This window comes from Myxocyprinus asiaticus, chromosome 31 (genome assembly GCF_019703515.2).
Source record: "Myxocyprinus asiaticus isolate MX2 ecotype Aquarium Trade chromosome 31, UBuf_Myxa_2, whole genome shotgun sequence".
Lineage (NCBI taxonomy): Eukaryota > Metazoa > Chordata > Actinopteri > Cypriniformes > Catostomidae > Myxocyprinus > Myxocyprinus asiaticus.
Window position 1 is genome coordinate 37,561,379 of NC_059374.1, and position 13,366 is coordinate 37,574,744.

A 13,366-nucleotide genomic window follows, 5' to 3' on the forward strand; every position below is an offset into this window, starting at 1 on the left:
GTAATATCGAAACTGGTATTTAGAATTTTCACTGTATTGATATTGACTTCTGGAATTTTTTACATTCTTATCTAAAAGCGTTTTGAAGAATTGTACTTATATATTTCCATTTTGCAAAACAGCCTGTAAGCAATTACATTGTGTGCCGGTGATAAACATCAAACAGTTTGTAGAGTTAAGCAGACATGCATTTTAAAAAATGCAATGGGATCACAATCGTTCATTTTAATTGTATGTTTATCAAAACAATTGGCCATGTTAGCAACACGTTGCGTGGTCTAGAAAGGCAAAAAGCTCATTTAACACAAAAGTAAACAATATTCATTGTTGGACATTCAATTTAGGTTCTAAATTAACAATAACTGAGATCTTACATGTAACACAAGTAATTACCCATTTTTCTCCAAAACTAGTGTAGGCCTTAAAAAGGCCTAAGAAATAGTAATGACCTGTGTACGTTTCTAAAACAAACAGGATGAGACAGAGAATGAGATGTGAAGAGTGATAACAGTTATTTTAGCGACAATCTGCTCTCTAGCCTTACCTCTTACCGCGGACACGAGATCGTGATTACAGGTCAAGGCTACGATGGTTTACTAATTACAACAGCATCCACACAAGGCCACAACTGTGCGTGTACGAGTGCGCAAGTGTCATCTGATGCATAATTCATCCTTTTGATGGTCCTTACAGAAAGTGTTGTAGGGCTTCGAAAATGTGCAGTAGTGGTGCTTATGCAAATTGAAGTTGTATAAATGGCTTCTAGCGGTGCTGAACACAATCATATGGACGTAAACACCATACCGTTTACTACAATCAGATGGCCCGGGTCTGCTTTCAGAGAATAAAGGCCATGGGTGGGGGGGGGTGTGATTTTTATAGACGGGGTGTATTACAGCCTGATTTTTTTGTGTCGTGATGATAGCTGGGATTGGGAGGGGATGGTTAGAGAGAGAGAGAGGAGTATAGTGGTGTTGGTATTAATTGCTCGTCTCTACTTTGGCTTCATTCATGCCGTTGAGTGATTAGAAAATTGCTTCCAGTTGAAAAAATTGGATTCCGTCTCTCTCTTGTTCTGAATACATGCACTCAGCTCGTTTGCTGCCAGAAATTCCACTCTCACATTTTCTTTTTCCTTGGTTACATTTATTTATATTTTCGTTGTTCGTTTTCTTTAACTCTGAACCTCTGGGCTTTTGCTTCTGTGTGACTTATAAAAACTGGAATAATCTATTTTGGATTTTGGTTTGGGGTAAGTATTAGTTATTATAAATATATTAGTTGGCCTGGGATGTTGCACGCTCTTTATGTATGCACGATAACTTTATGTCATAAGGGTCTCTGGATGATACATGCAAAATGTCTTGTGAATCGAACCATCAGTGTAGGAGAATTTTAAGTAGTTTGGAAAACTTGGCAGAAGCAGATTAAACCAGAGATATATAAGTTTTGTTTTGCTAATCCTTGCAAGTCTGCAAACATCATACCTTCAAAGTAACATGAGTACTTAGTAATGAAATTACTTTGCCCTTGACAGATTTGTTCTTTAAAATTTTGGTAATTTTCCCCATATTATATATGCTATATTTATGGATTATTATATATTTAAATCTCTCTCTCTTTTTGTCTCTTCCTGTCTGTCTTTGTCTGCCTCTCTCTCAGTGATTTCAGATAGACCTCCGCCCGTTGTCCGCCAGGGTCCTACCAACCAGACCGTGGCCGTGGATGGAACAGTAGTCCTGGGATGCCAAGCCGCCGGCACTCCGACTCCCACCATCCTGTGGAGAAAAGATGGAGTGCTAGTGTCCACCCACGACTCTCGGCTCAAACAACTCGACACAGGAGCTCTGCAGATCCGTTACGCTAAGGTATGGTGGCCCAGTGAGGTCAAAACCTCCTTCGTGACAACTGAAGCAAAGCCTGACATTTTTATCATGAAGCTAAGCATACAGCTACAGAGGACAGGGCTTTCGGTTCATGGGAGAGTTTTCCTTTCGTGGATTTATTACTTTTTAACTCCACTCTGACCTTCATTACATATTAAAAACCCTCAAGTATGAAGGCTTGAACATACGTTTGCTCGGTGCACCAGGGCCGATGGTTGTTTTTTGCAAACCTGTTTTCATAAAGTACAGTTTCCCTTAGAATTTGTTTTATAGTATTTTAATTTCCAAACACGTCACAAAGAACAACTATTTACAGGGAATCGTGAGCAGTTATGCGCTGCTGATCTCAAAACCTGTGCCTTCGCTGCTTTTATTAATATTTAATTTATTGGAGTCTTTGAAGGGAGAGTGGTTTGCCAGATTCAGTTAGCTCTGTCTATATGCTGGATAAATGTTTTTGGCCTGAAGTTGGCAGATAGAGCTTTTTCATTTCGAATATCTAAGACATCACTGCAGGTTTTTACTGAGTGAATAAATATTCACACAGCTCCCCTTTCAAAAATAATGCATTTTGAACACTTGCTGTGCATGTTTGGCAAAGATTGTCACAAATTAACCAAATATTAGCGCCTAGTTTGTCGCTTTCGCAAGGGTCGCTCTCATTTTTGTATCTGAACACGCAATAATAACTTAGATAAAAATGTGTGACCTTTTGGCTCTGTGAAAACCTAACGAACTACCTTGTTGTATACTGCCTTCTGAAGAAGCATCCTAACTGAAACGGAACCTCATAAGGGGCTGTTTAAACCAGAAGTATTCTTGTAAAAAAACTAGGCACAGCACAACAAATAGAATAGAATACAGGTCTTGAGATGTGTTTTAACTTTTCAACTTGACAGGGCATCTAAAAAACATGGAAAAAAACAGCAAAACACACTCAAAAAACAACAACAACAACAACAACAACAACAAAACAGCGAGACACGGCACAAGGGTCAAAGATGCAAAACCATGTTTGCTGTGAACAACCCCTAAGTGACCTATTTGGAATGCTCTACATAGACATTTGGCATTAGTATATAAAGTCTTTATGAATGGACATAATATGCTGATATCTAGTTTAAACAGATGTAATTCACAAACTTCATGAAAATCCAGCATTTTCTTCATGTCAAACATTCATATAATATCTTCCGCTGAAGCACATATTCTATCAGTCTGGATCAAAACTCTGTTCCTCTGGTTTAAGAATGTTACATGATGGTCAGTCCCTAACAGTCCAAGCAGGTGGTCCGGGCCATACAAACTGTTTGCTGCTGGATCCGTACAAACGCTTGAGACCATTTTCAAAGTAAAAGTGCTTTATGTGCACTGTGCATTGGCATCGGCCATTAAAAAACCAAAATCGGGTTGACCACTAATTAACTGTACTAGAATTTGGCATTAGTTGCTTAAATAATGACGCAGTGCAGTAATAAGCATAACAATACAAAGCACACACAATTGTTTTTGTTTTATAATTATATTAAACTAGTTTTTATTGATAATTTTCAGCGCTGAACGAATTGTAAGTATATTTATAATTGGCATTTCTCTCATTTCGTCCGCCATCTTGGAAGTTATTTTCACTGAGCTGATAGTAATGCATTCTGTGATTGTCTTGTCATTATGGAATCTTTTTACAGTGTAATGATGCTTTTCCACCATTTTTAGCTGTGTAAATCTAGCAAGCTTTTTTAAGTTGTATTTTACTTTTTCTTGTGGCAAGAAAAAGTATGTGAACCCTTTGGAATTAGCTGGTTTTCTGCATTAATTGGTCATAAAATGTGATCTCATCTTCATCAAAGTCTCAAGTATAGACAAACACAGTGTGATTAAGCTAACAACACACAAACAATTATAATATTTCATGTCTTTACTGAACACATCCCATTAAATATTCACAGTGCTGTGGAAAAAGTAAGTGAACCCTTGGATTTAATAACTGGTCGATCCTCCCTTGGCAGCAATAACCTCAACCAAGTGTTTCCGGTAGCTGCGGATTACACCTGCACAACATTCAGAAGGAATTCTGGACCATTCTTCCTTACAGAACTGCTTCAGCTCAGCCATATTCTTAGGATGTCTGGTGTGAATGGTTTTCTTGAGGTCATTCCACAGCATCTCTGTTGGGTTAAGATCTGTGCTCTGACTGGGCCACTCCAAAAGGTGGATTTTCTTTGTTTGAAGCCATTCTGTAGTGGATTTACTTCGATTATTAGGGCCATTGTCCTGCTGCATTACCCAACTTCTTCTGTGTTTCAGCTGGTGCACAGCCACCCTGACATTATCCTGTAGGATATCTTGATAAACTTGGGAATTAGTTTTTCCCATGATGATGACAAGCGGTCCAGGCCCCGAAACAGCAAAGCAGCTCCAATTGTTGGGATGATGTTTTCATGTTGGTATGCTGTGCCCATTTTAAGCCATACATAGCTGCGTGTTCTTCCCAAACAATTCAACCTTAGTTTCATCAGTCCAAAAAAATAAATAATTTCCCAGTAGCGTTGTGGAGTGTCATGGTATTCTTTGGCAAACTTCAGGTGCGCAGCAATGATTTGTTGTTCACATACTTTTTCCAACCTACACTGTGAATGTTTGAATGATGTATTCAGTATGTACAAGAACAATACACTATTTTGTGTGTTGGTAGTTAAACCAGATTGTGTTTGTTCATTGTTGCAATGTAGATGACGATCCAACCAGATTTTTAAGACAAATATATACATAAACGCAGGTAATTCCAAAGGGTTCACATACTTTTTCTTGCCACAGTGTGTGTGTGTGTATATATATATATATATATATAGTATATAGAATAAGAAAAAACATTGCAGCAGTGTTGACTAGATTTTTATTTTTATTTTTTTTACATAGCAGCTATATATATATTTTTACCAATGTTATCCCATCTGACTGCCATTATTCACCTCTCTTTATTTTTTTTCCACTTTTTGAAACTCCTGGAAACATAACAGTATTAATTTTTTTTTTTGTTGTTTTTTTTTTTTTTTTTTGTTCTACTTCTTTTGCTGTTGGAACAAATGGGAATGCAAAATTATATTTGCTGTTTCCTCCCATTTACCACTTAAAACGTTTACCCCACTGTAGTTTACTTCCACATTCTGGACCTAGAAATGTGAAAAAGGTCTATTATGCTCCTTTTTGTAACAGCCTTTGCATTGGGAGAACTCTAGGTTACCGAACATAGAGTATTTTGCATTTCCATAAAGTCAATTAATGGTTAAGCATCCACAGTGATTGCAGAATTATCATAATACCTTTGTTATCTTTGTGTATTTGTGTGTAGCACACTATCGTACAAGCTACCCTTTCATCCGTCACTACACTGCAAACATCATCTCACACACACCGACAGACGCTCAGTGTTCAGAGAGCTGTCAGTCAGCATGCACATTTTGATGTGTGAACACACACTCCCGCTGTCACCCCCCGTCAACTGTTCAGTTACACACACCCTGCGAGAGAGCGTGGAGGAGGGGAGGGGGAGTGTTTCCTGTCACAGCACACACACGTGAAAGCCCAGGGTCCCCCTGCACAGGGGTGAAAGGTCCCTGCCGCGTGGGCTGTCAGAAAACGACTTTAATTAACGTTGATGTCTCACTTGACTACATTTCTTTTTTAAAATAAAAAATAGTGGAGAGATAAAGCGGAACAGGGAGATGCAGCTCTGTTGCGCTTCGAGCAATCTACATTAATGAACATGTCATTAAATGAACACACACTCATGGAAGTAGCTTAATATAGAGCGTCTATTTATAAAGACTTTTATTCCCGCGTGTGTAAACTGAGTGACAGATCGGCAGAAGTGCTCTTATATGTTTGCTTTTTTTCTTTTATATTAGCATATTAGCATAGCTCACACTACATAGTACAATTACTTTTGTAATTTGCTTTGGAAAGAAATATTGTTTCTTTCCTGTTGTATGTCTTTCTAACATCTGAAAGAACGAAGATCAGGCAAACGCCTTTAAAATGACAACTACCAGATGAAAGTGCCAACAACAAATATACGCCTCTGGGATTTACATGCAGTGTGTGTATGAGTGTTAAATGACATTAGAGCTGTCTAGACTGGACTACTGCAATGCTCTTCTGGCAGGACTTCCTGCACGCAATGTTTCCCTTATATACATTCAGGAGCGGCGCAGTGCCGCTGCTGAATTATGAGCGCCGCTCTTACATTGACATTTCACATGGATAATTAATATCCATGACGCAACGTAACACTTGCCAGCACCAGTCAGTTGCACGCTTATACTGCGTGCAATCAAATGGGACACCTGTATGAAGCGAAAGGGACCCCACCATATACACGCACGTATTCACAGTGACGTCATCGTATAGCAGCCCATCAAAGGCTGTTCACGAGTGTGTACACATACACAACAGAGAGGCAGGAGACCCGACATGATACCTCTTCTAGCGGAAATTCTTTTACTCTGATAACTTCTTTGGCAAAGGTAGATGAAATAAAGGGCTCCAGACTGCGACTAAATGGTAGCATCTTGCAATAATCTTTCCCGCCGGTGAGACTTACATTTTTTAGAGGTCTCACTGGTGCGACTACAGAGTTTGCCAACTCTCGTTGATTACACTTAACGCGTCTGTTTCTGTTTCGGATGAGAAAAGCGGAACGTAACAGTACTAACCAATACTGGGATAAATTATCAGCCGGCTCAATGAACAAATCAGTGCAGAACAGTCTCACCCACGCAGCGCAAATATTATAAACAGCGCTGTGAGAAACGTGGCGTGAAACTCATTTTAATTTGGCTGTGGAAAAACCCTCTAAAAACCCTTAGTGTCTCTTGCCTTGGTGATTTAACGAGTTTAAAACCATGTTTAACGGCACACCATAATAAACAACATTGACCAGAACATAAATTATGAGGTTGTACAAACCACACATCATCACCCTAACAAATATGTCCCTTGGATTTACTATAGTAACACTTACAGTGTTAACAATGGTATTTTGGCAGATGTGCAATGTGTTATATTCATACTAAATATTTGTATATTATTTATATAGTCCTATTAAATAATACATTTCTGTTACAATTATGTCAGTTTCAAAAAGTTTATTTTGTTTTTGTAGTTTCTAAATGTATAGTTTCTTTCATTTCATTACAAAAATGCCATAGTTTGATGAAGTTACTTACTATTGTAGTGAGGAGCAATGGTAAATGGTCTGCACTTATATAGTGCTTTTTTTAACCTTTGTGGTTTTCAAAGCACTTTACACTGTGACTCATTCACCCATTCACACACCAATGATGGCAGAGCTGCCATGCAAGGCACTAGCCTGCCATTGGGAGCAACTTGGGGTTCAGTGTCTTGCCCAAGGACACTTTGGAATGTGGAGTCATGTGGGCTGGGAATTGAACTGCCAACCCTGTGATTAGTGGCCAACCTGCTCTACCACCTGAGCCCCAATGCTTGGTTTTACCAGTGAATACCTGTGATCTAGTTACAAATATCACTTAAAACTATGGACACTAATGGAGGAACTATGGCAACTTTTCATAATTATTATGGACCAAGCAATACGTTTTCCTTCGGTGTAAAATCTGTTCTAGATTCTGCTCATTGATTGTAGGAATTAGTAAGTCTTTGTTTGCCTTCAGAAATTCAAAGCGATGACTGTACACAATCAGTAGGATCACACACAGAATATTTCAATTTAGCCCTATATAAATTAGGTAGGCCTATATATAGATAAACTTTTTTACAGATGTTACTGTTGCATAAAGTCAAAATCAATGCTATACTGTCTAATGTGCATTTCAGTGACATTTGTTTTTTTGTTGTTGTTTTTTTAACTTTTTTTTATTATTATTATTAATTCTTACAATAATAAATAAAAGCAAAAACATATACATTTATATACAATCAACATTTAAACCCCACAACCACCCCTCCCAATCCCCAATCCCGCCCCCCAACAAACATCCCCGTGGTCACACATGAGTAAATATACAGAAAAAAAAGCAAACAAACACACAAACAAAAAAAATATATATATAATAATCATACACAATTAAAACTATACTACTCTCTCCACGCCCCACCCCAAGAGCCCTCCAAAAACTCTAAATAATTGCCCCATTTCCCAACAAACAAATCTACCCCATCTTCCAAATGACACCTCTTCAAAAGCCGCCACCCTCCCCATCTCCGTGCACCACTCCCGAAATGTATTCCTCATTTGTAAGTCACTTTGGATAAAAGCGTCTGCTATATGAATAAATTAAAATGCCGAGCTTCATAGTTTTGTTTAGCCTCTTAATACAGGAGAATCATTTTTAATAAATGCGTATATATGTGTATTTGCATTTATAGAGGTTTTTTCCTTTCTTTCAGCTGGGAGACACTGGAATGTACACCTGCACCGCATCCACCCCCAGTGGAGAGGCATCATGGAAGGCTTACCTGGAGGTGCAAGGTACATCTAAGAGACACTAAGAGAAAAGACAGTAGAGAGGGAGCTGTGGAAGAATAGACCACAGGAAATTAAGTTTAAAATTGAGTTTGAAATTAAACCTATGTTTGGCTGTAATTGGTTTTCATTGTTCCTTAATGCAAATTTGAGCCGGTCATGCAAAGTGTGTGAATTCACTGCAAAAAATAAATAAATACATTTTTGACTTGTTTTCCAGTAAATACACTCACTGAGCACTTTAATAGGAACACTTTATTAGGCCCTAATAATGTGCCTGACGTGGTCTTCTGCTATTTTAGCTCATCCACCTCAAGGTTTGACGTGTTGTGTATTCTGAGATGCTATTCTGCTCACTACAATTGTACAGAGTGGTTATCTGAGTTACCGTAGCCTTTCTGTCATTCTGGCCATTCTCCACTGACCTCTCATCAACAAGGCGTTTCCGTCCACAGAACCGCCACTCACAGGATGTTTTTTTTTTGTTTTTAGCACCATTCGGAGTAAATTCTAGAGACTGTTATGTGTGAAAATCCCAGGAGATCAACAGTTACAGAAATACTCAAACCAGCCCATCTGGGGCCAACAATCATGCCACGGTCGAAATCACTGAGATCACATTTTTTCCTCATTCTGATGGATGATGTGAACATTAACTGAAGCTCCTGACCCATATCTGCATGATGTTATGTATTGCACTGCTGCCACATGATTGGCTGATAATCGCATGAATAAGTAGGTGTACCGGTGTTCCTAATAAAGTGCTCAGTGAGTGTATATCTAAATATTCCTTATGCTCAAAACAAGGGGAAAAAAAATATGACAGAATAGGGTAAGATGTATTTTATATAAAATAATAAAAGTTAATTGATCTTGTATTTTGTTTTTGAATTATTTTGTTATTTTTAGTGGACAACAATACTAAAATACTTATTTAGAAAATTCTTTTTGCACTGGAAAGGTTAGAATGAACCAGAGAAATTGTGTTGTTTCTGGTGTAATCCAGAGTTTGGTGCACCGGTGCAGCCCGGCAGACCCACAGATCCAAACCTGATCCCCAGCGCCCCTTCAAAACCAGATGTCACGGATGTCAGTCGCACTTCTGTGTCTCTGTCCTGGAAGCCCAACCTGAACGCTGGGGCCACGCCCACCTCTTATGTCATAGAGGCCTTCAGGTGAAATCACACAAACATACATGTCTTTTTTTTTTTTTTTTCAAAGTATGGATGTTCTACATAAAAATTCATTGGTTTGATATTATACGTTTTTTACATTTTTACAACAGCAGTACTCAACTGGTTTTGCTTTAGGACTCTGATTATACAGTACATTGGACATCAAGTGGCAACCTAATACAGTACCAAAACATAACATTCAGAAATATTAGCATAAACTGCATAGACCCAGTAATATGCAAGATCATTTACACAGCAGCAAAGGAAAATGTACAATCTTGTAAATGTATAAGTAAAAGCAGAACTGGAACAAACACTTCTCGCAGTATTGTATTGATAGTAGTCACGTTAGTCACCAAGTAACCAATCAATTTGCACTAAACAAAACAGTAGATTTTGAATGGATTCACAGCCTTTGACATCAGCAACAAAAAATGAGAAGCGTTTTCTCCTCCCTTTTAAAAGTTCATAAGCCTATTTTTTTTTGCTCTCCTATTTAGACACAAGTATATGGTTAGTTGCATTTTATTTTTTACATTTAGCACTACTTTTGTTCCCTGCTGTCTGCAACTTTATCAGAACAAACCTATGACTGATGTTTAGGTTGCGACCCACCAGTTGAGAACCACAAATTTACAAAACTTTTTAAAAAACCTTTGACAAGCTAATAGCAGTTCTGTAAATATTCTATCATACTCGCATTTGTGCTTTTCTGAAAGCCCTGTGTTCTGCGGTAACCTCATTGTTTGGAATAATGTCTGTAATAATTACATTTTGTAAAGTTTGATCCACAGCTTAAATTCCTATGTTTGATTTGTATGGTGTGGATGACAGCCATGCGGTGGGCAGCAGCTGGCAGACACTTGCAGATCACGTGAAGGCGGAGAGTTTCGTTCTAAAGGGGCTCAAGCCCAGTGCCGTCTACCTGTTCCTGGTGAGAGCAGCTAATGCATATGGCTTGAGCGACCCCAGCCCAATCAGTGACGCTGTTAAGACACAAGGTTAGTTCTGCTTTGACCTCAAGCTAATGTATTCTGTCATGTGGTTTATCTGTTGCACTCGTTAGAACTACAAAACTGCTTGTAAATTATTTTATACAGTATCACTTGAATTCTGAATCTGATCATATTTGAGTCCGTCCCACAGGAAAGAAAAATCCCAAATGAGGTCTCTTAAATATCTAAATTGTTTCCCCTAAACAACACTGAGATTGAATGAAGAGCAAATGGAGACTTTTGCTTAAAACATTTTAACATGTACCCCCATTTTGAACAAAGACCCTAGAAATGACATGCTCAAGCTAAAATGTTTTGCTGTTCATGAACCCTTTAGATTGCAATTTCAGAAGAGATCTCAACAATGTCTCAAACTATTCTCAGATTTGCCAAGAGACCAAAGTCGAGCTCAGCAAGTAAAGATGCTGACTACCACACCTGGAGTCGCAAGTTTGAATCCAGGGTGTGCTGAGGGACTCCAGTCAGGCTTCCTAAGCAACCAATTGGCCCGGTTGCTAGGGTGGGTAGAGTCACGTTGGGTTAACCTCCTCATGGTCGCCATAATGTGGTTTTCGCTCTCAGTGGGGCGCGTGGTGAGTTGTGCGTGGATGCCGCAGAGAATAGCGTGAAGCCTCCACACGCACTAGGTCTCCGCGGTAACGTCCTCAACAAGCCACGTGATGAGATGCACGGATTGACTGTCTCAGACGCGGAGGCAACTGAGAGTCACTATGCCACCATGAGGACTTAGAGCGCATTGGGAATTGGGCCTTCCAAATTGGGGAGAAAAGTAAAATAATATATATATTTATTTTTTAAAAGATACCAAAGTCAATCAAAAGTCAGAGATTTCAATATGATCTCAAAACATTTCTCATCAAATTCTTACAAGTCTCAATCTTAGCTATTCAATCCAAAATAATTGTATAGCTTCAGTATATGCTCTTAATGTATTGCCAACAATTTTTATTTCTCCTAAGGAGTTTTAGGAGAAACGTCTAAAATTAAGGTGATACCCCATTAAGTCTTCTGAGCTATGAAAGAACCACCTCTGCGTAATATAATTGTCCTTTGGCAGTGTCATATTTGCTGTGTGTACAGAAATGTCTAATGCATATTTTCTACGTGCTGTTTGTGTGTGTGTGTGTTTGATAAGTAGACATCCCACCAACGAGTCAGGGTGTGGACCATGGGCAGATCCAGAGGGAACTGGGAGATGTCGTCATTCACCTCCACAATCCCACAATCCTCTCTTCGTCTTCCGTCAGAATCCAGTGGACAGTGAGTGCTGCCACATTTCTCAAAAAGACATGCACGACGAAAAGAGAAAATCTGACCCAAAAATGATTACCCTCATGTTGTTCCAAACCCGTATGACTTTCTTTCTTATGCGGAACACAATTTTTTTTATGAATATCTTGGTTTGTCTATTCAGTAAAATGGCATTTGTTAATGACCCACTTCAAAGCTTAAAAAAAGCACCAAAAGTATCATAATAGTAGTCCATGTGGCACGTGCACATATTCCAAGTCTTTTGAAGACACACGATAGGTTTTAGTGAAAAACAACCTGACATTTAAGTCATTTTTCAGTGAGTTCAGTCATTATTTTTGCAGAGAAATTACACACTTCAGCTTTAAACTGAAATGACTTTTCTTTCGTTTGGTTCCTAATGTTTATCGCCATCTTGCCCTCAGGTGGAGCAGCAGTCGCAGTACATTCAGGGTTATAAGGTGATGTCCCGGCCATCCCCGGAGGGCGCTCAGCAGCGTGTGGAATGGGCCGTGTTTGAGGTTCGAACCCCAGGGGAGCACAGCGCAGTCGTCACGCAGCTCAGAAAGGGCGTGACCTATGAGTTCAAAGTGCGACCTTTCTTCAATGAGTTCCAAGGCACCGACAGTGATATCAAAGTGGGCAAGACCCTTGAAGAAGGTGAGGAGAGCTTCCCGCACGAGACTGTGCTGAAATGTAAGATTGTTTTAATTTGTATACAATTTCTGGTCATTTTTAACAGTTTTGTGTTTTAGTCTTCACTGTTATTCTACATTGTGAGAAATAGTTATAATGCAAATAGTAGTTGTGTTCAAATCTTTGACTGGCTGTGTATGCAGTGTTGCAAGTTTGGGTATGTTTAAATAATCTTGAAAAAGACACATCTTCATAGTTCTCTTGCATTCAGTAGTTCATATTTATGTTAACGCGTGGTCTGTGGCACACAATGGAGGGCAAAGCTGGCTTTTTAAAAGCTTCACGAAAGCCAAGCATCCAACGAGAAGCCAAAATCCAAAGCTCAAACAACCGCTGTGCTAATTGTTCTGAGGGTGTGGCCGTCTCTGCCTCTGGAAAACGGCAGGGATTTGGTTTGCTCCCAGAATTCCCGGCTTGTGGTGTGTGTGTGTGTGTGTGTGTGTGTGTGTGTGTGTGCCCGCATGAGGGTGTGCAAGCTTTTGTGTTTGAAAGACGAATCGAAATGCAGAATGTTGGAGACAGAAAACACAAAGCAAATGTTTCACTCCAGGGCTTTGTTTTAATATTCATTTTTTGTATTAAGTGGATAATGGTTATGTGAAGAAATGTTCAGTGACAGCATTCTAAGCTAAAATACCAGATTGGTTCTGCTGGTAGCTGGCAGATCATGTAGCTTGGCAGTCGTCACATTATTTAAGTGCTTACTGCTGAGTGTTGTACTGTTAAAATGAGTGCTTACATGTGTGGCTGAGAACACACACATGCTCATATACAAGTGCACACACATCATAAACTCGCATGATGAAATGTTTACATATATTTACATTATATATGCATGCA

The 13,366-nt window shown here is 39.1% G+C and overlaps 1 protein-coding gene across 2 annotated transcripts in view; it reads left to right on the plus strand.

The window, feature by feature from the left end:
• Positions 1–13,366, plus strand: part of LOC127422473 (roundabout homolog 1-like) — a 375,425-nt gene that overhangs the window by 324,802 nt on the left and 37,257 nt on the right. For both annotated transcript variants that reach the window (XM_051666005.1, XM_051666006.1), the window contains 6 exons: positions 1,663–1,868; positions 8,313–8,394; positions 9,395–9,563; positions 10,398–10,564; positions 11,718–11,839; positions 12,256–12,490. In XM_051666005.1, coding sequence (XP_051521965.1) covers positions 1,663–1,868; positions 8,313–8,394; positions 9,395–9,563; positions 10,398–10,564; positions 11,718–11,839; positions 12,256–12,490 — 981 coding nt within the window. The remainder of the gene's footprint in view (positions 1–1,662; positions 1,869–8,312; positions 8,395–9,394; positions 9,564–10,397; positions 10,565–11,717; positions 11,840–12,255; positions 12,491–13,366) is intronic.